The following is a 25,283-nucleotide window of genomic DNA, read 5'->3' as shown; positions in this document are numbered from 1 at the left end:
GTTTGCATATCTTAGTTCATTTTGTTTACATCATCTTCTGGCCTGGGGGCCTGCCAACATCTTGTGACTCTCCTATTGATAAGGGTTGATCAGTCAGAACACTTTTGTATCAGGCACAGCAGGAAAGAATCCATCAATAGAAAGTTTCAAGGCAAAACCTGTTTTCAGTAATTTACTTTACGCCTTGAGCTTAACAGAAAAGAATGTGGTCCCATAAAGTCATAGAACAGCAAGCTGAAGGTCAGCTCTAATTAAGAATCTTCAGTCAAATCAACAATTGTCTCACTATTTGTATTACAGCTAAACTTCTATTTATATAAATCTTCAACTATTATGCTTTTATTATATAGGCTAAATACGTTAAGAGTAAAAACATAGCGAGTAAATATAGACTAAGCAACAGTTTCACAAAGCAACATTTCCTATATTTCCCAACAAGCCTTTTTTCCTGCGAAGGGTTTTGTGCCCATAGGGGCTTTCCGTGTGGAGGCTCTCAATGCTGTTTTATTATTAAGGAACAGTCATGCACATTAGCTCCAAAGGCACAGGTACATTTATTAAACAAACCAATATGTTAGCAAAAGGAATTTAGATCAGCATACTCTATACCCCAGATAATTTTATTTAGGGTGCTACCGTTCAGGGGCCTTGTTGATTGGGGTTTCAGACTGATCTATTTCAGAAGAGAATCAGGAAAAGCCTTTTGCTCAAGTCATAGAAGACAAGAAGAGGTCTATTATAGCAAGCGTCAGAAAGAGAGATCTAATTTTTAAGGTGAGCGCTGAGGCAGCCTCTCGAGAATCCCCGAGGCCTGAGAAGCCGTGCTCAAATCAGTCCTCTTTCTCATGACTCTGTCATGGGTGGGATCTCGTGAGCTGGCTCCCAGCACCATGGTATGTTGTATTAAATCCTTATCACTTCTATAACAAATTATCACAAAATCAGTGGCTTTAAACAATACAAATTTACTTTCCAGGGGTACAGAAGTCCAAAGTTAGTCTCGTGAGTCTAAAATCAAAGTGTTACGTAGTGGAATGTGATTTCAAATCTACTTGTCTATGGGAGAAATGAAGTTGTTTCTAAGAGTGAATCTGTTTTGATCTAAGAATGAAGTTGTTTTTATTGGTAAAGTTGTTTTGATACAAAAGGGAAATTGTGTCACCCATGATTGCTGACGAGCACTGAGTAAGCTGCTGAGAGGCACCACTGGTTGCTTACCAGTAAGAACATAAGAAGAAACAACCATGGCAAAGGACATTTTGAGTATAAACACCCGGAGCTCTTGAAGACTATGCAAGAGTGTTTGGTCTGGGCAAAGTGACTCTCGCTGATCTAAACAGCTCTTTGAAGATTTGGGGGCATCAGCTCGTGCCTGGAAAATGACTGTTTGGCCATAGTGAAAACCATGTAGTGGCCTCAGAAGATCATCTTGCCTGTCAACACCTACATCTTCATTCCCTCACACAAGGAAGGGAATAAGCAATAAGGAAATTATTCCTCTAGCAATAAGGAACATTTATTCTTATGCCAGCTGCTGGACATCAACACGTGATTGGCTAAACTGACTCTCCCAAGAACCAACTGGTAGAAGGGTTCACCTTGAACTAAATTTGGACTTTATTCCTTTCATCTTCTCTTACTTGGAACAATAGTTATTAATCTATCATTGGTTTAGAATATGGTATTTCTCTATTGGCTTATTATGAGATATTATCTTGCATGTTATTGGCTTATGAAATTATTATACAAGTTCTGCAGTGAACTTGTGTTAAGTAAAACATTGGCAAAGACAATCGCAGTCTCTGAGCATAATTTTCCCCCCCCAGAGGGAAAAAAAAAAGTAAGATGTTAGTGGATTGTTCCTTTTGGAGGTTCCAAAGAAAAACTGAGTTTTTACTTCCTTCAGCTTCTAGAGGCTTCTGGCTTTTCTTGGATGGTGACAATGTCTCCCATCTCTTCTTTCTTCACATTTTCTTCTCCTTCACTGTACTTTGACTTCCTGCCTCTTATAAGGACACTAATGATTACATTGGACCCATCTAGATAATCTGGACAACTAAATCTCAATTTACTGTTGTTCAGTCCCTCACAAAATCTCAATATCTTTGATTTAATCACATTTCCCAAAATCTCTTTTTGCCATATTAGGTAATATATTGCTATAGACTGAATATGTGTGTCTCCGTAAATTCACAGGTTGAAACTTAATCCCTAATGGGATAATATGTGTAGGTAGGGCCTTTGGAAAGTGATTAGGTCATAAGGGAGAATGTCATGAATGGGACAAGTGTCTTTATAAAAGTGGTTCCAGAAAGCTGCCTCTTCCTTTCCACCGTGGGAAGTTACAGCCAGAAGATGGTCACAGACACCGAATCTGCCAATACCTCCACCTTGGACTTCCTAATTTCTAGAAATGTGGAGAAAAAAATTACTTTTTCCTTTTTTCTTTTAAGCCACCCAGTCTATGGTGTTTTGTTAATAGGAGCCCTAAAAGATTAAGATACATATTCATAGGGTTCTAGGAATTAAGATGTAGATATATCATAAGAGGGCCAATATTCAATCTATCATAGATACTCTCAACATTTAAGAATTAAAATCAAGTGAATTAAAAGATTAATCAAAGTAATATCCCCCCAGGTTTTGAAGAAATTTTAAAGAGATGAACAGAAATTCATTCATTAAGCAATTTAATTACAAAGTTAACTAATCAACTGTATGGTGACACAGCATTTTGTAAATGTTACAAAACTTGATAAAGATTAAATAACTATCGCAATAAATAGTAATGAATTATGAGATGTGGGTAAGAGGTAGCGGAATGTTAATGTTCAGCTAATATATAATAATGAGTCAAATTCTATGTTTAAAAATACTTTATTGACCTTAGTACTTTTAAGAAACAATATCACTTAGGGAAAGAAATACATTTATTTATTGTCAGTTTAAAATAAAAGTCTGGTAAATGTGCTTTCAACATACTACAATGATTTCTCTGAAGATGAAAAGTAGTTGTGTAGTTCTTGAACAACAACAACAACAACAAAATCAAATGTGTCAAAAGAGATTTTAGTTATATTCTTTACTAAGACATATAAACATTCACAGACTAAGCAACATAAAATACTCTTTTTTAAGATCATCTATTGCAATATCTTACTTTTTCTGCACACTGTTTTACCCATGCTTCTTAGATTATTTTTGGCAAGATTCAGATTTTTCAAGTAGTCCACTAAAAATGTCTGTATTCTTTATTCAAGTTTGTCATCTACTGGGCAAACCCTCAAAAAACATTTTAATCTGAAAAAGTCTGCATTTTAGAAATTTACAAATCAAGCATTAATTTGTCACAATTCAATATAATTTGTGATTATATATATATATGTAGAGAGAGAGAGAGAAATTGAGTAATATAAATTAATCTATTCAAAGTTACTTTCTTAATCACATGTATTACTGTCTTAATTATTCAGTTGTTTTTCGTTCTCAAAATAACATGTAGCAGTTTTTGGTGGAAATATTTGTATTCTGCATAAGTGTTTTCCATAATATGCAAATTTTGCTATAATTCCTGCCAAATGGAAAAGTTCCATTTGTTGTTGTTATTGTTTAGTCGCTAAATTGTGTCCAACTCTTTTGTGACCCCTTGGACAATAGCCCTCCAGGCTACTCTGTCCATGAAATTTTCCAGGCAAGAATACGGGAGTGGGTTGCCATTCCTTCCTCCAGGGTATCTTCCTGACCCAGGGATCAAACTCGCATCCCTTACATTGCAGGTGGATTCTTTACCACTGAGCCACCAGGAAAAAGTTCCATAATCATGCTCATTATGCTGTAGGCTAATCCATTGGTGTTAGACATTGCATCTCTAAAAATTGAATCATGCTTTCAACTATCATATGACATTATTTCTTCTCATTTACATATAGTTTCTATTCTACACACTAATTTTAAAAATCAGATTATAATTCTGAATATTTAATATTACTGCTTAATATACATTTCTATTCCTTCATGTTTACCTGTACTACATGAAAAACCTGTCACTATTCGATACACTATTTTATATTTCCAAAGAGTTTGAGATATACACAATATCTCAATTGAATGAAGTAACCAAATTCTATTCATTTTTTCCATTTGAAATATTCACATAATATTCATTTCCAAAACTTCCTACCTTTCAGAAAGTTAGAATTTCTTGCTTGAGATTCATAACTTTCAGAAAAAGAGTAATTTAAGAGTCAATTTACACAGTCATATACTTAGAGTTGCAAAAGCTATGTTTAGTTTAATGGATTCTCTGAGTATTTTTTTTTTTTTTGTCTTTTAGTTTTTGGTAAAATGTATCAATTATGTTTGATATTTATTAGTATGTTTTGCTGAAAAATAAGCAATTTTCTTTTTTTTCCCCTGGCATTCCATATTTTCTTCCAAATTATTTCTGTGATATAAGTAATTTTCTTTTCTTTTCTAATGTCTTTCCATCTTCCATTTTTCTGCTGATTATGATACTTTTATTATTTTCTTTCTGATAAAAATTTTTAGCATTTAAAATAATATGTAGGAACATGCCACTACATTTTAAGAGCAGTTTATATGTGTTACCTATAAAAGTGTCATAAAAAGCATGCGATTGGTAGATAATTGCTTAGTAATCAATGAAATATCTATTTTGTGGATTATTAGTGGCAAATAGATATTAAATATTATATTATGTTTCATGAATGCCACTCATAATATTATCAATCACCAATTCGAAACTGATTCAATAGTTTTGATTGAAACAGTTTTGACATTCAATAGTTTTCATTTGGGTGTCATTTCTAAAGATAGAATCTGTGCAAACATTTTCACTTTTCAGTTTTTAATATTTTATAAACCATATTTCCATATGCTGCTCAACTCAAGTTATCTTAGTATTTTGGATATATTTGTATTTTACTAATTTAATAATTATTGATTATATGTCCAACAAATATTTATTAGTCATCCACCATATTTCAGGGCACTATTCTAAGTCATATTATATTCAGTATGTCAGGGTCATTAATTTGAACATTATTTTATATTAACCTTTGACTTGAGAAAATTGTAAAGAACATCAAAATTAAATCATATGTTTCATTATTTTTCAATTTTTCTATATGTATTTCTGTAAAGATTACAAGCCTTAGTGAATAAGAGCATTGTCTGTCAGCTTACATATTTTACATCCTGTCTGACATGATATGAGGTAGAAATACAAGCATCACCAAGAAGTTTCAAGTTTTGAACCCTCTGTGATGCAATGGTGTTGGAAACCTGAATGCTATGGTGAAAAAGACGGCAAAAGGTCTGTGTCCCTGAACTCTGCAGGCAAGAGGATCAGGAATAATTAGCAACATTTGTCATATATGAGCTCATGCCAGGTAAGGCTGCTGCACTAGTCTCAGAGGGTTAGAGTAGCAAAAGTTTATTTCTTGCTCATGGTACATCCAGCTCTGCTCTGAACGGAATTCTGCTCAATATATCAACTTCTTTCTGAGATTTAGGCTGAAAGAAACCACATTCTGAAATGTGCTGAGATACAAAAAGGGGCACAAGTTCTATTGTGTGTGCCTGCTCGGGTGTCCAATTCTTTGTGACCTCATGGAATTTCCCAAGCAAGAATATTGGAATGGGCTGCTATTCCCTACTCCAGGGGATTTTCCCTACTCATGAATCAAACCCATGTCTCCTGCATCTTCTGCATTGGCACATAGATTCTTTACCACTGTCCCACCTGGGAAGCCCATGAGAGCTATTGGACTCTTTGTGACCCCATGGACTGTAACCCAGACCCCAGGCTCTGTCCATCGAATTCTCCAGGCAAGAATACTGGAGTGGGTAGCAATTCCTTTCTCCAGGGGATCTTCCCAACCCAGAGATTAAGCCAGGGCTTACCACATTATAGGCAGATTCTTTATCTTAACTATTATTACTACTATTACTATATTATTACTACTGAAGTGGGAGGGAAGGGGGCAGGGCAAAATGTTTAAAAGAATGACATAGCCTGAGGACATGACATAAGCTGATTAGAACCAAATAGATCCAAGATGGTGGATGAGTCATCTTCCAGGGAACCTTGAGCCTCATTATATGCTCATTGTAATACATTTTGTTGTTGCTTATGCTAAATGACACACCCACCAGTGCCATTACAGGCCAACCATCAAAGACCAAAAAGTAGGCAAAGGCCCAATTGCTGGAAATCTCTATCCCTTCCTCAAAATTAGTGGAATAATCTTCCTACTCATTAGCCTGTAAAAATAGCCAGCCTATAAAAACTAATCACACCTTATTTCGGGCCTCTTTTGGGCTCTCTCTCTCTTTCTCTCTTACCTTCTGAGCTGGCCCACACTCTGCCTATGGAGTGTTTCTCTAAAGAAATTCACTTCTTGCCTATATCTTCATCTCCAAATTCTTTCACAATGAAGCAAGAACCTCAAATTCACTGGCAACACTGCTACTACTACTACTACTACTATTATAAAAATCCTGGGATCCAGATATAAACTGCTGCCTCACAGTACTATGCCTGATTTTAAACCCCTTGAACACAGAACTACTGTTACTTCTTTAGATGCAACTCCTGTTTTACTTAATTATACTCAAAACAGTAAATTCACTTACCACAAGACAGCTTCCGTCTCTGAGTCAGGGCTAAATTTGCATATCTATAAAATAGTGAAAAAGAAAGGTTAATAGCATGTACTCTGATAAGGAAAACAGGCCCAACTCCACCACTTACTAGTGTTGTGAATTTACTTAATTTCCTTAAGCCTCAGGATCCTCAAATCTAAAATGCTGATAAGAATTGTAGCTACTTCATGGGATTGTTGTGAAGATTAATCAACTCTTTGTGATGCAAAGAGTTAACTGAGTAACATGTGCAAGATACAGTTATATAAATGAAACATAAACACAGTTTATTTTATTTAATAAAATAAAATAAAACACTATTTTATTAAAAAGTCACTTTTATTTTGATTATTATCTTTGTGTTTGTATGGCAACCTATCATAAAGAGGCTATGGAAGAGGTAAAAACATATGGTACATAACATCTGAATCTTGACTGACATTCTTTGAAACTATGATGAGAATGGTGTAACCTGAAATACTACAGCTTTGAAACTGTATATAATATTTTACCTTCCAACATCCACAGATATGACTACACTTTTGATGTCTTTCATTTCTTTACTCTGAAAAAGCAGATCCAACAGACACATTATGCAAGTAAAGAGTAAAGAGTATATTGTGGACCTGGTAAAAATCAAGATGATGTGAAATTGAAACAATACACTAGAATGTGTCATAATTTAATCAAGCATTTGTTATAAGGTAAAGTATATCTTTGAAGATTATGCTCCTTTTAGAAAAATTTTTCCTTTCTAAATATGAATTTAGATGCTGCTGTACCTGCAGAATGTGGCTAGGCTTTGTGAAGAAGCAAATGTTTCCTTTGGACTGTTTTAATGGAGATTAAAGCCAAATAAAGCTCAGAAGGTGGAGGGGACATGCTTAAACCTAAATGTCTCCTTCTAGAGAATTGACTCGTTAAAGGTTGGCTTTACCATTCGTTGCTGTCCTATACGGTGTTCAAGAAATAGTAAAGAGTTGAAGCTGCTAGTCTTTCTTTCATTCTGTACCTAAAAGAAGAAAAGAAAATTTAAAGGAAAAGTTATCTGTCATTGATAATTAGTTCTTATACTGATGTTGGTCTATATATATCAGTGCCACTGTTCTGAGAAAAAAGGACCACTACTGTGAGTAAGGGGTAAGGTTTTGAATCAGGGTTCATCAGAGAGACAGAATCAGTTGTGTGTGTGTGTGTGTAAACAAATTTATTATAAAGTATTAGCTCACATGATTATGAAGATTAAGAAGCCTCACAATCCGCTATCTGCAAAACATCTGAGAAAGCCAATGGTGTAGTTCAAAGGCCTCAGAGTCAGAAAGCCAATGTTATAGACTTCAGGCTGAAAACCCAAGAGCCAGAAGCATTAAGGGCAGGAAAACATTGATATTCCAGCTCAACAGTAAGACTGAGAGACTAAATACTCACTTCCTCCACGTTTTTGGTCTCTTCAGTCTCTCAAGGAAAAAGAGGAAGCCCACTCACAGTATGTAATGTGCTCCACTAAATCTGTCAATTCAAATGCTAATCTCTTCCAGACCCACCCTCACAGACACACAAAGAAAGAATGTTCCCCAGACATCTGATCAACCCACTATCCAATCAGTTGATACATCATAAATTAGCAACAGTTTCATCTAAACGTAATGGGAATTCTCACTTTCAATCACTTTATGAAGAATCTGGGACAAGATTTTGAAAAGAATCTGCCAGTGCAGGAGATGTGGGCTTGATGCCTTGGTTGGGAAGATCCCTGGAGAAGAAAACGTCAATCCAATTCTACATTCTTGCTTGGGAAATCCCATGAACAGAGGAGCCTTGTGGGCTACATACAGTCCTTGGAGTTGCAAAAGAGTGGTACATGACTTAGCTACTAAACAACAATAATATCAAGAGGACATTCTTGCTCCTTCTGAGTCTTCAACATAGAATTCAAAAATTTGAACATTTTTGCCTAAACAAAGGTCCGTCTAGTCAAGGCTATGGTTTTTCCAGTAGTCATGTATGGGTGTGAGAGTTGGACTATAAAGGAAGCTGAGTGCCAAAGAATTGATGCTTTTGAACTGTGGTGTTGGAGAAGACTCTTGAGAGTCCCTTGGACTGCAAGGAGATCCAACCAGTCCATCCTAAAGGAGATCAGTCCTGGGTGTTCACTGGTAGGACTGATTTTGACGCTGAAACTCCAGTACTTTGGCCACCTGATGTGAAGAGCTGACTCATTGGAAAAGACCCTGATGCTGGGAAAGATTGCAGAGAGGAGGAGAAGGGGATGACAGAGGATGAGATGGTTGGATGGCATCACCAACTCAATGGACGTGGGTTTGGGTGAACTCCAGGAGTTGGTGACTGACAGGGAGGTCTGGCATGCTGCGGTTCATGGGGTCGCAGAGTCGCACACAACTGAGCGACTGAACTGAGCTGAACTGACTAAATGATGAGCAGAAAACCAGGCTGTTCAACACGAAGGTAGACTGTATGGAATACTCTCAATCTGCCATCCGAATTCACTCTCCATTCTTTTCTACCCTACCCTGTGCTCCAGAAGGCTAATATTGGAGACTGTATCAATAGATTATTGGTTGATTTCCAAGAAAGAGATTAGAAGATCTCTCTCAACAAGAGCCTGGAAGATCCCCTACTGGACACAGGTTAGATTTCTCTGTGTTCTGCTATCCAAAGTTACAGCTCTTAGCGGACATTTCTCTTCTACAGCCATAGCTTTTAGGTTACATAAATTCCCTTTGTACTCTTTCAAGACAAAAGTGGTTTTAACAGCTCCCTTTTGTTGTTGCTAAGCACAAAGTTCTTCACAATCAATTGACAGTTGCTCTTCACCATGAAACCAGTGGATTGGATGACCTAATTCTTTAGAGAAGTCTTCCACCAGGAAAAACAGTCGTAATTATATTAAATAATAAGCCAAGACTGTCCCCTGTTCATTTGGGGCTCTTTATGGCACTGAACCAACAGACAGATAAAGGAACACCGGTGACTGATTCTGATTACTAAAAACAAATTGAGGTGTTGATGCTCAAGAAAGGCAAATGATTTCTAACACCCATCTCCTCCACCCCCAATGAACAATTGAATTCATATATACATCATCATTTTTATTGAGTGCATGCTCAGTAGTGTTCAACTATTTTCAACCCTATGGACTGTAGCCCACCAGGCTCCTCTGTCCATGGGATTTCCCAAGCAAGAATACTGGAGTGGATTGCTATTACCTTCTCCAGGAGATTTGCCTTACTCACGGATTGAACCCTTGGCTTATGTGTCTTCTTCATTGGCAGGCAGATTCTTTACTACTGTGCCACATTGGAAGCCCCATATATATGTACACATGTAAAAATACATGTATATTTTATTTTACTATTGTGCCCCTTAGATGTTCCCAGGTGACCTTAGTAACTGAAGTACCTCAGGGCGAAGATTGAATACTGGAATATGTTCCTTCCATAGAATCATCTCAGAAATTTTTAAAGAACTGTTCAATGTCCTGAGGTCAAATAATATTATCTATCTTCAAAAAGGCCTCTAATTAGGTCACTCAATTAAAGCATCTTCATATCCGAAGCAAAGATTTTGAATGCTAAGTGAAAAAGGTTCAAGACTTTCATAAAATAAAAGTTGTTCAACCAAGTTAGTTTTACTATGATGACTTTAAAAGTAAGTTTATTTTATACTCATTGTTCATCCTCACTGACAGTTTGCTATCTAAACAAGACAAAATAATATTAATAAAGACAAGAAGTTCTACTCAGTAAAGGCCTTTCACTATACTTGCAGTTCTGTTTCCAAGGATTAATCAGAGTATAGATTAGGTGTTCCAAAAATTGATTAAAAATTGATAGTTGTCATTCACAAGCAATTTTTCACTTAAAAAATCATAACTGATTTTTGCATTTATGAAATCAAGCAAAATTTTAATTTCTTAGGCTAATACTAGCCTACATTGGAGAAGGAAATGGCAACCCACTCCAGTATTCTTGCCTAGAGAATCCTGTGGACAGAGGAGCCTAGTGGGTTGCTGTCCATGGGGTCGCACAGAGTCGGACATGACTGAGCGACTTAGCGTGCGTGTATGCATTGGGGAAGGAAATGGCAACCCACTCCAGTATTCGTGCCTGGAGAATCCCAGGGACAGAGGAGCCTGGTGGGCTGCCGCCTATGGGGTCACACAGAGTTGAACATGACTGAAGTGACTTAGCAGCAGCAGCAACAGCAGCAGCAGCCTACATAGCTGTTCAATTGGTTGAATATATACAGATGTGCTTTTGAAAGTCTTTAGTTTTTATCCTCCGGAAAATCACTTACTTTATACTTTTAAATATTTTTGACTCCGCTGCACATATTGGATTATTATTATACTAGATGGTGATTTAATTTCATCATCTGTCCATGGATGACCACATTTTTAATTTTTTTTGTTGTTGTTTAGTTTTCTATTTTGACAAATATAATGCCACTAGATAACCCTTCAGTAAAATAAAAAGGAACATACTAACTATAGCCTATAATAATTAGTGTCATGCATATCTATGCATCTTCCCTACTATATATTTCTAAATCCTTTCCTTAATGTTCTGCCTAGAACTTCCACTATGATATAGAATGCAAGTGGTGTTTATGGAATTTGTTGCATCATTTTATACTTTCCAAAAGACTATTTCATTGTTTCCTAGATAAAATAATGTGTGCACTTTTTGAAAAATGAAATCAATTTATCAGACAAATAAAGTTACTCTCTAATATTGATTTCCCAAGAATTATTTTTGTGATTTAGTGTTGAAATTTATCAAATATTTTTCTGCATCTATTGATATGATTATATATTTTTTATAAATTAATATGTTGAGTTACATTTATGGATTCCTAAAATTAAAGGATTCTTAGAGATGTAAAATTAAACCTAGCATGGTTGGAATGTATCTTTGTCATGCACATTGGATTTTACTTGTTAATATTTTCTTCTAACAGTCGAGTTAGTGCGCTGAAAGGCTCCAAAGGAAAAGACTGTGAAATTCCTGTACCTGTGGGTGTTTCAGTAACTGATGAAAATGGTAAAATTATACGAGAACTCAATAAAGAGAAAGACACAATTTTGGTAGCTGAAGGAGGTCTTGGTGGTAAATTACTTACAAATTTCTTGCCATTGAAAGGCCAGAAGCGAGTGATTCACCTTGATCTAAAACTTATAGCTGATATAGGCCTGGTGGGATTCCCAAATGCTGGAAAATCCTCTTTGCTAAGTAAGATTTCTCATGCAAAACCTGCAATTGCAGATTATGCATTTACAACAACAAAGCCTGAACTTGGGAAAATTATGTATAGTGATTTCAAACAGATATCAGTAGCTGATCTTCCTGGTTTAATAGAAGGAGCACATATGAACAAAGGAATGGGCCACAAATTCCTCAAGCATATAGAAAGAACTAAACAACTGCTTTTTGTTGTTGATATTTCTGGATTTCAGCTTTCTTCTCAAACTCATTACAGAACTGCTTTTGAAACAATAATATTACTTTCAAAAGAGTTAGAGTTGTACAAAGAGGAACTTCAGACAAAACCTGCACTCCTAGCAGTAAATAAAATGGACTTGCCAGATGCACAGGATAAATTCCATGTACTGATGAACCAACTCCAGAATCCTAAAGAATTTTTGCATTTATTTGAAAAAAACATGATTCCAGAGAGGACTGTGGAATTCCAACACATCATCCCCATCTCTGCAATTACTGGAGAAGGAATTGATGAACTAAAGAACTGTTTAAGGAAATCTCTGGATGAACACGCCAACCAGGAAAATGATGCATATCATAAGAAGCAGTTGCTTAATCTACATATTTCCAATACAGTATCTTATAGTGAGCCACCATCAAAGAATGTTGTTTCTAGTCCTAGGGTGGATATAACTTAAATGTATTAAAAGTGATACTGAAATTTTGTTCATTTGAAAGCTCTTTGACATTTTTTAGAATGTTGGTTGTTACTAACCTGGTGTATATGACATCATTCAGGAACCATATTTTTAAAGATGTTTTGTAGTTAAGTTTATCAACAGATAAAAAAATAACCGAGGGTTAAAAATGACAGTTTATAATATTATGGCCATCTACCTGTACCCCACTCCAGTACTCTTGCTTGGAAAATCCCATGGACAGAGGAGCCTGGTAGGCTACAGTTCAGGGGTTGCTAAGAGTCGGACACGACTGAGCAACTTCACTTTCACTTTTCCCTTTCATTCACTGGAGAAGGAAATGGCAACCCACTCCAGTATTCTTGCCTGGAGAATTCCAGGGACGGGGGAGCCTGGTGGGCTGCCGTCTATGGGGTCTCACAGAGTCGGACACGACTGAAGCGACTTAGCAGCAGCATTTTCTTCTTGGTTTTTTTGTTTTTGTAGTATGATTGAAATGAGTATGTCTTTTTTTCTCATAGTGACTTTCATTTTGGTAAATGTATTGGAGAATTAAATGGAAGATTTTCTTACCTTTTCAATTGTCTAGAAAATTTGAAAGAAAATTGAAGTTTGTTTCCTAAATATTTGTAAAATTATCTAGACATAGTATGTTTTGAAAAATGATTTTTTAATGACTATTTTAATTGTTTTAAGGGGTATAAGACTATTAATGTTTGACTTCATCACAAGTCAGTTTTCATAATTGCATTTTTCTAGAATTTTTGGTAAGTTTTCAAACTTGTCATCTCATCATTGATAGCGTTTTCTTATTTTTGTGGTCTCTACTGAGTCTGTATTTATGTCCTCTTTTTATTCACAGTATTGTTTATTTGTATCTTCTTTCATCTCTCTAACAATAATAATATATGTTTATTTCCTGTTAGTTTTTTTTTAATTATCAAATTTTACATCCTCTGTTTCTATTTTATTTATTTCTACTCTATTTTTTTTCATTTACTTCTTTCTAAATTTTGGCCTTACTATGTTTTTCTTGTACTATATTCTTATATTAGATGCTTAGAATTTTAATTAGACGCTTTTTTGTCTACTAACATAACTAGCTAGAAAGTCTAACTTTCTGTAAAACTTACACTTATGACATTCCATAAGTTTTAACACATATATTTTCAATGCTTGGATTATTTTATTATTTCCAATATTTTTCTTTTTCTAAAACAGTGTTATTTGGGCAGAGAATATATATCATACTTTGACTTCCGGGTGACTCAGCAAGATACTCAGGAGATGCAGGTTTGATCCTTGGGTTGGGAAGATCCCCTGGAGTAGGAAATAGGAACCCACTTCAGTATTCTTTCCTGGAAAATTCCATGAATAGAGGAGACTGGTGGTCTGAGGTCCACGGGGTCACAAAGAGTGGGACACAACTGAGTGACTGAGCACGCAGGCACATATATCCTACACACCTTAATTTATGGCCATAATATAATTACCTTAGAAATTAATAACAAGAAAAATTTTCAACTTGTACATTGAATGAGTGTGTGTGTGTGTGTGTGTGTGTGTGTGTGTGTGTGTGTGTGTGCACGCGCGTGCATGTGAGCTTGGAGAGAGAGGAAGAAAGATTGCTCTAATTCTAGATTATTGTTTTATACTGATGTGTCCATTCTTAGACTTTTTCTGTTTTCTCATTACTTTGTTTCTGTTACATAAGATTGTAGATATAGTGTTTACATAAAAAGAGACTTACTCTCTTTAGAAGTGTTGAGAATTGTCCAGGTTACAGTACGTTACTCCCTTGACTTTTAGCATACATTGATCTTAGTCTTGATTTTTTTTCCTTATTTTTTCTGTATATTTTTCTTGTGTTATTAAGCAAATCTATGTGTACTAGTGAACTGTGTGAAACTTTCAAAATATTCAATAAATGTTTGTGAAAGAAATGAATTACTTAATGAGATATAATTGAGTCACACATACTTTATTAGTCCTCTGTCAGTGAGAATAAATTAACTTAGTTTTTCAATACTGGTACCTTGTATTTCCCTAATCTGTTCAGTTTCTTAGCATTTTAGCAATTTATTGGTCAGCTTGCTCCTGCTCTTCCAAATTGTATCCAATTTTTGTTTTCTAGGACCAAGACAAATATTGTTTAGCCTAATAAATCCAAAATATATTGAATATATTCTTGAGCTCAAAATTGCAGAAGGCAATTTTGTTTTTAAAAAACTAGCAATCTAACAATTACAGTTATGTTCATGAAACTGAAATGATAATCTGGGTACAAATTCTAGTTTTATTGATAATTACCAATCTGACTGTAACTGGATAGTATTTTTAAAGAATTGATTGGTATAAAAGAAGATGGACTGACTGGTCTACTTTTCAGGTTAGTTTTTAGGCTAATGAGGCAAACTTTAAGTTTGAATTAAGTATATGCAGAATGCTGCAAAGATTTTCCATCCAAAAGAGCTAAAACTAAATATCTAAGCAGAAAAAAAAAAGTATCTGTATAGTTTGCTTGTAGATATTGATTTCTAAAATCAAACTAAAATTCTACTCTAAGGTAGCAGATGATATTCCTATGGTTTACTCTTTTTCTGTCATTATTAACCTAACCAGATATGCAGGTAGCTTCACAGTAGCAATAATAGATTCCATAAAACTGAGAACAGCTTGCCAGCCATATTTTTATCTATGATACAAGAACAGTACTTATTTAATTTCAAATTAGATATGTATTTCCGTAAGTGCAAAATTGAAAACACAAAGCTATTATAGACTAGGCATCTGAAATAATTTAGAGGGATTTGAGATATGCAAAATAGAATACCAATTCTTCTCAAAATTTTAAAGCCAGGCATTAACAATCTAACAAGTTTTCAGTCCCCTCCGTAACAGTTTTGATTTTCAAATTTAAAAACTGAAATTATTTTGAAAGCAAAAGTGTTAGTTGCTCAGTCCTGTCCAATTCTGCAACTCCATGGACTGTAGCCCACTAGGCTCCTCTGTCCATGCCATTTCCTTCTCCAGGGGATCATCCCAACACAAGGATCGTAACCGTGTCTCTTGAATTATAGAAGGATTCTTTACCATCTGAGTTACCAGGGAAGTCAGATAAATCAATACAACATAAGAGCCTTATTAAGAGCCTTCATAAGGAATAATAGTCATCACTGCAGCTGCAGGACTCATGGTTGATTAGAATGCACTTTGATATGACAGTTTGAGAAGCTTCTCTCCTATTTCATGTTCTCCAAACTGGTAAATTGTAAGATTATTGAATCAGAAAAAAATAGCTGACAAATAGGAAGTTCATACGCAAGAACAGGCATACCATTAATTTGTGGCAAATCTAATGACAACAATTATACCTATCTTTCTACTTCTTTCAAACTTAATATTTGTTACTATACACGAATACTTAATAAGGTCAGATCTTTAAGAATGATTTCGTTTAATTCTAAAAAACCCTTTGAGAGGTGTACAATTAGCTCTTGCTATTCAAAATCTCACCAATTTGCACAAAAAAAATGTTAAAAATTCACTGTCAAGATCCAAACATCCCTAAACAAAACTGCATATGCATATCAGCAGACAACTTAACTGAGTGCCTCTCCTCATAAGAGAGTTTTCATCAAATTGCGGTTCTAACTCTGCTGTTCTCTTAATGGGACTATGACTTGTGTTAACATTTTTTAAATCTACTATACAAAATTACTATTGTCTCCTTCACTGTTTACTTAGAGCTTTATGTTGACATGGATTCTTATTTGTTTTTGTCAGGCACCCAAGAGCCCTATCAACGGACTCCAATTTAGTCAGTATCTTTTCTATTTTTATTTCACTGTACGGCTGCCTTGAAGTAATAGCTCTTGTAGTGGAAAAAGAAAACTCAGAGTAACATGGTCTACTCCAATGATTTCATTACTTGTAAATAATTAGATATCTTGTATTTTCAATGCTGATATTATCCAGAAGTCATTTGTGGACTGTTATTTAGCTATTTAAGAAAGTTTTAGTGACATTCGGTTGGAGTTTTGTGGTTTGGAATCCATCATGATTTTCCCACTAAAAATAATGAAATACAATGAAATACAATGAAAATAATGAAGTACAATTTTCCAATGATCAGATCTGATCTCATCACTTCATGGCAAATAGATGGGGAAACAATGGAAACAGTGACAGAATTTATTTTCTTGGGCTCCAAAATCATTGCAGATGTTGACTGCAGCCATGAAATCAAAAGACACTTGCTCCTTGGAAGAAAAGCTATGACCAACCTAGACAGCATAATAAAAAGCAGAGACATTACCTTGCCAACAAAGGTCCCTCCAGTCAAAGCTATGGTTTTTCCAGTAGCCATGTATGGATGTGAGAGTTGGACTATAAAGAAAGCTGAGTGCTGAAGAATTGATGCTTTTGAACTCTGGTGTTGGAGAAAACTTTTGAGAGTCCCTTGGACTACAAGGAGGTCAAACCAGTTAATCCTAAAAGAAATCTGTCCTGAATATTCTTTGGAAGGACTGATGCTAAAGCTGAAACTCCCAACACTGGCCACCTGCTGAGAATAACTGACTCATTGGAAAAGACCCTGATGTTGGGAAAGATGGAAGAAGGAGAAGATGACCACAGAGGATGAGACGGTTGGATGGCATCATCAACTCGAAGGACATGAGTTTGAGTAAGCTCCAGGAGTTGGTGAAGAATAGGGAAGCCTGTGTGCTGCAGTCCTTGGGGTCGCAAAGTGTTGGACACGACTGAGCGACTGACCTGAATTAGGTTTCCATTACTAGATAGTTAAAAAAAAAAAGGCCTGTTCTAACATCTTTATTTCTATATATTTCTGCTTTATCTTTATTCTTCCTCATTAGCATGAGATTGAATGAGACTAAAAGTTTTGGTTCATTTTCTTCTTCTCTATAGATTCAGTTGACAGATAGTTAGGACTGTGCTTTGGTAAAATTTGCCTCTCAGTCCTGTAGTTTAGACATGCTATTATTTCAAAATACCTCTGTTAAATGGAGTAATAACTCTTCATACAATTGTTGTAAGGATAGCATATGTCATGTATCTAGCACATTTGAATATGCTCCATAGAAATTCAATACACTGGCCATTTATTTCTTTGAAGAGTTTCCAAAATGGAGGAGTTGGAAGTTCATCTTATGGCAAGGTTTTATTTAATAATTTATATATTCAGTAAGCAGTAATTGTTGTCAACTATGTGAAGGATGCCATGCAGGTCTTTTAAGAACTTAATAATCCTACTTTTGGAGATTTTAAGCTTCCTTGTTTCCATGTTTTGTTAACAAATGTTCATCATCTTATTTACTTTTGACCTCACAGTATTTGAAAATCCTCGTTTTTTGTTTTCCCCTAATCAAATACATATTTTTCAGTTTTAACTGAAAATTTTCTTCTAACAGATTTTTCCCTCTATTTCTATCATCACATTTTTTCAAATGTAAATTTTCATTTATTTTTCTGTTCAGTGTTTTACAGATTTGGGGTAGAAGCCTTACACAGTTTTCATTAGATTTGTCTCTAAGTATTTTGTTTTTGTTGCTATTGTAAGTATTATAAGATATTTTCAATTATTAATTGCCAATAAAAGGACATATAAATTATTTTTAATATTTGGCTTTGTGTCCTGAAATCTTGCAGAGTTCAAATGTTAGATCTAATACTTTGATTTTCAATATACACAATCATTCTGTCTGTGAATAAAAGTAAGTTTACTTTTTCTTGCACAATAGTCATACATTTTATTTTATTATTTCCCATCTTTTAGGCTAAGACCTCCAGTATAATGTTGAATAGAAGTTGTAAGAGTATTCATAAAGAATATTGTTTGGTTTTTATAAATGTCAGGTTGAGAAAGTTTCCTTCTATTCGTATGTTATTGAGTGTTTTTTCCTGAAAGTTTCAGATATCATCAACTTTTTTATCTCTATTGATATGAACATGATTTTTCTGATTTACTCTGTTAATGTGATGAATTACATAGATAAATCTCACTTTGTAAGCTATTATGCCTTTTTCTATTGCTAGATTTAATTTAATAATATTTTGTTGTGAAGTTTTGCATCTCTATTCATGAAGAATGTAACTTTATCATTTTCTTTTCTTACATCCTTTCCAAGTTTTGTTATTAGGGCTACAACAGGCTATCATTATCACAATTTAATCAAGTTTTTAGTTTTTTTAATGTATTTACTAGCTTTTATTTTATTTATATCATCCATAAGCAGTTCTAATGAAATTTCAGGTCCTTTACTACTGGTCATGGAATTTTTTAGACTGTTACATCCATATATTTCTCCTTTCACTCCTTACTTCCCTCAGCTAAAGCAGCACAGAAGCTAATATAACCCTGTGGTTGGTTGGAACCCTCATGTGTACATCATCTATGCTAATGGCCAACCAAGGATAATTACCATCAAAATAAAAGAACTATTTAACTTCGAAAGATCAGTGGTGTATCTTGCCTGACATTCTGTATCAGTGAATATTGTTTAATGCTTAGGGGAAAGTATGGAACCTATTATGCTCCTAACTATGCAAAACTATTCCAACAAAAAAAAATAGTTTTTCTCCGATAGCTAATCATCAGCTTGAGGCCAAAACACAAGGACAGGAAGAATCCAGTGCTTGAAAAATATTTCCCATTGTGAAATTGCAGAAGCTGTTCTTATGCTTAGATGTTTGTTCTCCTAGTAGTCAGCATCTTCCAGGATTAATTCCGTTTCAGTCTCATATCACAAGTGGCTAACGATTATTTTTTTAAGAATAAATAAGCCAATCTTTTTTCTCTTTCTTTTTAAGTGCTAATGTTAGCAAAAGATAACCTCTGAAATAATTGATCAAGTTAAATAGCTGTTGAAAATAAGCAAAGGGGGGTTTCTTTAATAAAACATCCATCTTATTGATACTGTTTTCCCTCATTTTTTTCTAACATTTCCCCCCCTCTGCACAAATCTTTTAATGAGAAAGGGCTTGAATCTACTCGTACATGGGTAGAAGAGCAAAACCAAAAAACTTCTCAAGACTGATGAAACATTGTTCTACAAAATTTACCCCAGGACTGCAGACATGACATGTTCCATTGTCTGTAAATTGAGTGGGTCCCTACTAAATCCCCTTTCAAATCATATACTTTTTACTTTGGGTTATTCCAAATATGGCCTTTATGTGGGCATTACCAAAATGATAAATGGCAGTCAATAGAAGTGCTTGTATTAATACAATGTCTCCAATCATCTTTTCATAAGATAATCACCCTCTGTATTTTTGCTATAATCATTTGAATCCCTTAATTCCTAAACTGTAAGGACACATTACTTGTCTTACAGATAAACAGGGCATGTGCTTAATCCCTCAGTCATGTCCGACTCTTTGCAACCCCATGAACTGTAGCCCACTAGGCTACTCTGTCCATGGGATCCTCCACGCAAGAATACTGGAGTGGGTTGCCAAGCCTTCCTCCAGAGGATCTTCCCAACCCAGGGATCGAATCCATGTCTCCTGAATTGCAGGCAGATTCTTTATCATCTGAGCCACCACGGACAGTAATGAAAACTGGTATCTGAGATATGTAAATAAGCTGTCATTTAAAATAAAGTTAAACTGATAAAACACAAACCAAAATAGAATCTATCTCATTTTAAAGCACATGTCACTGAACAGATCACTGCAAATGAAGACACATTTCTCAACATTTACAGTTGGGGAAGGGGATTATATTTTCTGCTAAGTTTAGTACAGTGGAGAGGTGATTATATAGAGAAATGGCCATTCTTTCAAAAAATAACAGTAATTAGTTTTTTAATCCACACTACAATACTAATGAAAGATATTATCCTGTTTTTTCTATCCCTTTTTTTTTCCAGCAAACTGAGTCTTAGAAAAGTTTAATAATTTAACCAAAGTCATAGAATTCATAAATATGCTAAAAAAACTAGTTTCCTTTTCAATTACTCACGTTGCCTTCTCAACCAAGTAATTTTGTTTAGCATTATTAATGTGTACTCAGAGATGCTCTTCATGTTCACAATGTAAAGCATTAGTTAGTGGAAGCACATTGTTGGGGTAAAAAAGACTATCAAAAAGTTTCTTAAAAAAAAAAAGAAGTCAGATTGGATAAGTAATAAGAGCTAGAAATAAACCAATATTATTAGGTCCCAGGCACTACGCTAATCTCTTGATCATAAAACACTTACAAAATATGATGCATACAACATAACTATCATTCTTTCAATGTTAACTGAATGCCTTTTATGTTTCATTTATACTTAAAACACCATGAGGTTGCTATATTATTCCTGTTTCACAGATGAAGAAACTGAAGTTCCGAGGCTGTAAATATCTTGTTTAAGGTCACGTAGGACTCCAGATGATGGAGTCAGTTCAGAGCTATGGCTCCCAGCCACCAAAACTCCCAGTTGATGGGAAAGTCCTCAGAAACTATCCATGAAACTTAGGAGAGCTATCTTGATAGAAAACGGAGGAGTGCTCCAAAACACAGAGCTTCAGAAAGGAAAGCATGGAATTCCAATCTCCTCTTACCCAAGACACACATGATTAAATGACTTTCATCTAAAACTTTTTTAGGTTACACATAAGACACCAGCAGTTATCAGCTCATCTTCCGTTCAGTTGTTCTCTCTCAGGCTTGTACATATCATCTCATTTCATTCTCTCAGTTTCTTGCCTCATACCTCTCTGCTTCTTGCACATGAGATCAAATCCATATGTATTCTTTCTAGAGTTTGTATAAAGTAAGAAACTAGATTTTTAAAGTGGAAGGATGATTATATCCATTTTTTTAAACATAATCACAGAGTCTAAAACTTAAAAAACTGAAACTATAACCATCAAACAACAAAGTGCCTACCTCCAAGAGTCCTTTGAAGCAAACAAATGTGCTCTTCTGGCTTCTATATGTTGATCTTTCATGCTGTTCTCTTCTAAAAGGAAACAGAACTCCTTGAATAAGACTGACTCAATAGTTTTGGCCCCAAAAAATGCAAGCTTAATCTGAGGTACTTTTTGTTAAAGAATGCTTCCAGAGTAGATAACGGTAATAATAATAACAGCCTAGTGGTCGGGTAGAAACAAACCAAGCAGCTACAAGAGGAAGCAATTAGAATATGTTGGTATTGTTAGGATCGTCCACCATGATGCTGAGAGGAAAAGTTTACAAAAATTGTGTTAAAAGGGGATTTTATGCAAACATGACTTTAGCACATTTTCTATAAAAATGCTATACACTGAGCAGTCCAAATTATAGGATAACACTGACTGTTCAGTCAAGTGCAAAATCTTCAAACGCAACCATGGATTTGTTTTTATAGAGAGATGAAATTTAGAAAGAAGAGGAAAGTGAGTGTTGAATAAAAATTATCCCTGAGAAATTTCAAAGGATCAGAAGTGAAATAAGAAGAAATCATATAGTGTGGTATTTATGGTAACTAGCCCTTAAGATGGCTTTTCATGATTTCACTTCTTTGTGTTCATACCTGCTGTGGTCCCTACTGCACCAACATGAAATGACCTGGTAACTAATAGTGTGATGACTGAGGCTAAGCCACAAAAAAAATTGCAAGGTCATATTGATCCCTCTTGGATCACTTACCTGAATGAAATGAGTGGCCATATCATAAGGAACACCACCCTCTAGAGAAAAACTCATCATAAGGACCTGAGGCCTCCCACTAACAATGAATTTGCCAGAAATATGAGTGGGTAAAACATTCTTTCTGAGTATGTCTATGTGGATGTTTATGAATGCAAGTAGCATTTAAATTGGTGACCTCAATAAATTAGATTCCCATTTCTAATCTGAGTGGGCATCATTTAATCTGTTGAGGTTCTAATAGAACAAAAAGGCAGACAAAGGAGGAATTTGTCCCTTTCATCTGCCTCAATACTTAGGCTGGGACATTGCATCTTCCCTGCCATTGTACTGGGATTTACACTCTTGACCCCTACTGGTTCCCAGGCATTTAGGGACTGGGTCTGAATTATACCTTTGACTTTACTGGGTGTCCAGCTTGCAGATAGCAGATCATGGGGTCTCTCTGCCTCCATAATCATGTGAACCAATTCTTCATAATAAGTCTTTTACAGTCTTGATTCTATTCTCTGGAGAACCCAGACTATTAAAGAGGTTAATCCTTCAGTCTCAGTCAAGCCTCCACTCACATGTTGCCTGGAATTCATGAGAGATTCCTAGTCAGAAGCATCCAGCTAAATTATTCCCAAATTCCTAATCAATAGAAATGGTGTGAGATTCCCTGGTGGCTCAGATGATAAAGAACTTGCCTGAAATGCAGGAGAACTGGTTCGATCCCCGCATCAAGAAGATTCCCTGGAGAAGGGAATGGCTACCCACTTCAGTATTTTTGCCTGGAGAATCCCAAGGACAGAAGATCCTGAAAGGCTAAAATCCATGGTTCACAAAGAGTTGGACAAGACTGAGAGACTATCACATTCACTTTCACTTTCAATACACAATCATCATTGTTTTAGCTGATAATTTTAGGAGAAATTTGTCATACAGCAATAAGTAACTAGTGCAGTATTAGAGGAGAAAAAATATACAGAATAGTCTGCAACAAAATATAAGCTTGATATATCCTCACAAATGGATAATTAGGTAAAGAAAAAAGAAAATTGCATAATTGTTAGAAAAAAACAAACTCCTTTGAGCTTTTTACCCTCTGAGCAAATGAAAAAGAGGACTCAAACCATAGTAAATGTGAGAAAAAAAAAAGGGGTGGTGGTGGATTAGATCAAAGCTAAAAGCAAAAGAGATAAAAAAAAAAAAAACCAAGAGAAAAGTCTATTTTGATAGAAATAAATTAAGACACCCACAATGGCCTTTTATTTTTAAAAGAGATTTAAAACAGATTCTGGACCCTGCTTATTTAACTTATATGCAGAGTACACCATGAGAAAAGCTGGGCTGGAAGAAGCACAAGCTGGAATTAAGACTGCCGGGAGAAATATCAATAACCTCAGATATGCGGATGACACCACCCTTATGGCAGAAAGTGAAGAAGAACTAAAAAGCCTCTTGATGAAAGTGAGAGAGGAGAGTGAAAAAGTTGGCTTAAAGCTCAACATTCAGAAAACTAAGATCATGGCATCGGTCCCATCACTTCATGGGAAATAGATGGGGAAACAATGGAAACTGTCAGGATTTATATTTTTGGCCTCCCAAATCACTGCAGATGATGATTGCAGCCATGAAATTAAAAGACACTTACTCCTTGGAAGGAAAGTTATGACCAACCTAGACAGCATATTAAAAAGCAGAGACATTACTTTGCCAACAAATGTCTGTCTAGTCAAGGCTATGGTTTTTCCAGTGGTCATGTATGGATGTGAGAGTTGCACTGTGAAGAAAGCTGAGCACCAAAGAATTGATGCTTTTGAACTGTGGTGTTGGAGAAGACTCTTGAGAGTCCCTTGGACTGCAAGGAGATCCAACCAGTCCATCCTAAAGGAGATCTATCCTGGGTGTTCATTGGAAGGACTGATGTTGAAGCTGAAACTCCAATACTTTGGCCATCTGATGGGAAGAGCTGATTCATTGGAAAAGACTCTGATGCTGGGAAGGATTGGGGACGGGAGGAGAAGGGGACTACAGAGGATGAGATGGTTGGATGGCATCGCCAACTCGATGGACATGACTTTGGGTAAATTCCGGGAGTTGGTGATGGACAGGGAGGCCTGGCGTGTTGCAATTCATAGGGTCGCAAAGAGTTGGATACGACTGAGCGACTGAACTGAACTGAACTGTGGAGGTGTTAGAATTCCAGCTGAGCTATTTCAAGTCCTAAAAGATGATGCTGTTAAAGTGCTGCCCTCACATGCTGGTAAATTTGGAAAACTCAGCAGCGGCCACAGGACTGGAAAAGGTCAGTTTTCATTCCAATCTCAAAAAAAGGCAAATGTCAAAGACTGTTCAAACTATCACACAATTACTCTCATCTCACACACTAGCAAAGTAATGCCTAAAATTCTCCAAGTGAAGTTTCAACAGTATGTGAACCAAGAACTTCAGATGTTCAACCTGGATTTTCAAAAGGTAGAAGAACCAGAGATCAAGTTGCCAACATTTGTTGGATCATAGAAAAAGCAAGAGAGTTCCAGAAAAACATCTACTTCTATATCCAAAAGCCTTTTACTGTGTGGATCACAACAAAGTGGAAAATTCTTCAAGAGAAGGGAATACCAGACCACCTTACCTGCCTCCTGAGAAATCTGTATGCAGGTCAAGAAGCAACAGTTAGAACTGGACATGGAACAACAGACTGGTTCCAAATTGGGAAAGGAGTATGCCAAGCTGTATATTGTCACCTTGTTTATTTAACTTATACGCAGAGTACAACATGTGAGATTCTGGGCTGGATGAAGCACACACTGGAATCAAGATTGCTGGGAGAAATATCAATAACCTCAGATATTCAGATGACACCACCCTTACGGCAGAAAGTGAAGAGGAACTGAAGAGTCTCTTGATGAAAGTGAGAGAGGAGAGTGAAAAAGCTGGCTTAAAACTCAACATTCAAAAAAACTAAGATCATGGCATCTGGTCTCATCACTTCACAGCAAATAGATGAGAAACAATGGAAACAGTGACAGACTTTATTTTCTTGGGCTTCAAAATCACTGCAGATGCTAA

The 25,283-nt window shown here is 35.6% G+C and overlaps 1 protein-coding gene and 1 pseudogene across 2 annotated transcripts in view; one reads left to right on the top strand and one right to left on the bottom strand.

The window, feature by feature from the left end:
• The window catches only part of LOC145521682 (uncharacterized), a 253,574-nt gene that overhangs the window by 133,579 nt on the left and 94,712 nt on the right, over nt 1-25,283 (bottom strand). For both annotated transcript variants that reach the window (XM_081530497.1, XM_081530496.1), the window contains 3 exons: nt 21,486-21,558; nt 7,604-7,678; nt 6,658-6,701 (listed from right to left, as the gene is read on the bottom strand). In XM_081530497.1, the coding sequence (XP_081386623.1) occupies nt 6,658-6,701; nt 7,604-7,678; nt 21,486-21,558 (192 nt within the window). The remainder of the gene's footprint in view (nt 1-6,657; nt 6,702-7,603; nt 7,679-21,485; nt 21,559-25,283) is intronic.
• On the top strand, nt 11,606-12,586 carry LOC145520845 (GTP-binding protein 10 pseudogene; annotated as a pseudogene).

Source organism: Giraffa tippelskirchi, chromosome 9, assembly GCF_054371585.1.
Source record: "Giraffa tippelskirchi isolate mGirTip1 chromosome 9, T2T-mGirTip1v1.2.pri, whole genome shotgun sequence".
In the NCBI taxonomy this organism is placed as follows: Eukaryota; Metazoa; Chordata; class Mammalia; order Artiodactyla; family Giraffidae; genus Giraffa; species Giraffa tippelskirchi.
The sequence above is the reverse complement of the archived record's forward strand: the minus strand, read 5'-3'. Positions and strand labels throughout refer to the sequence as shown.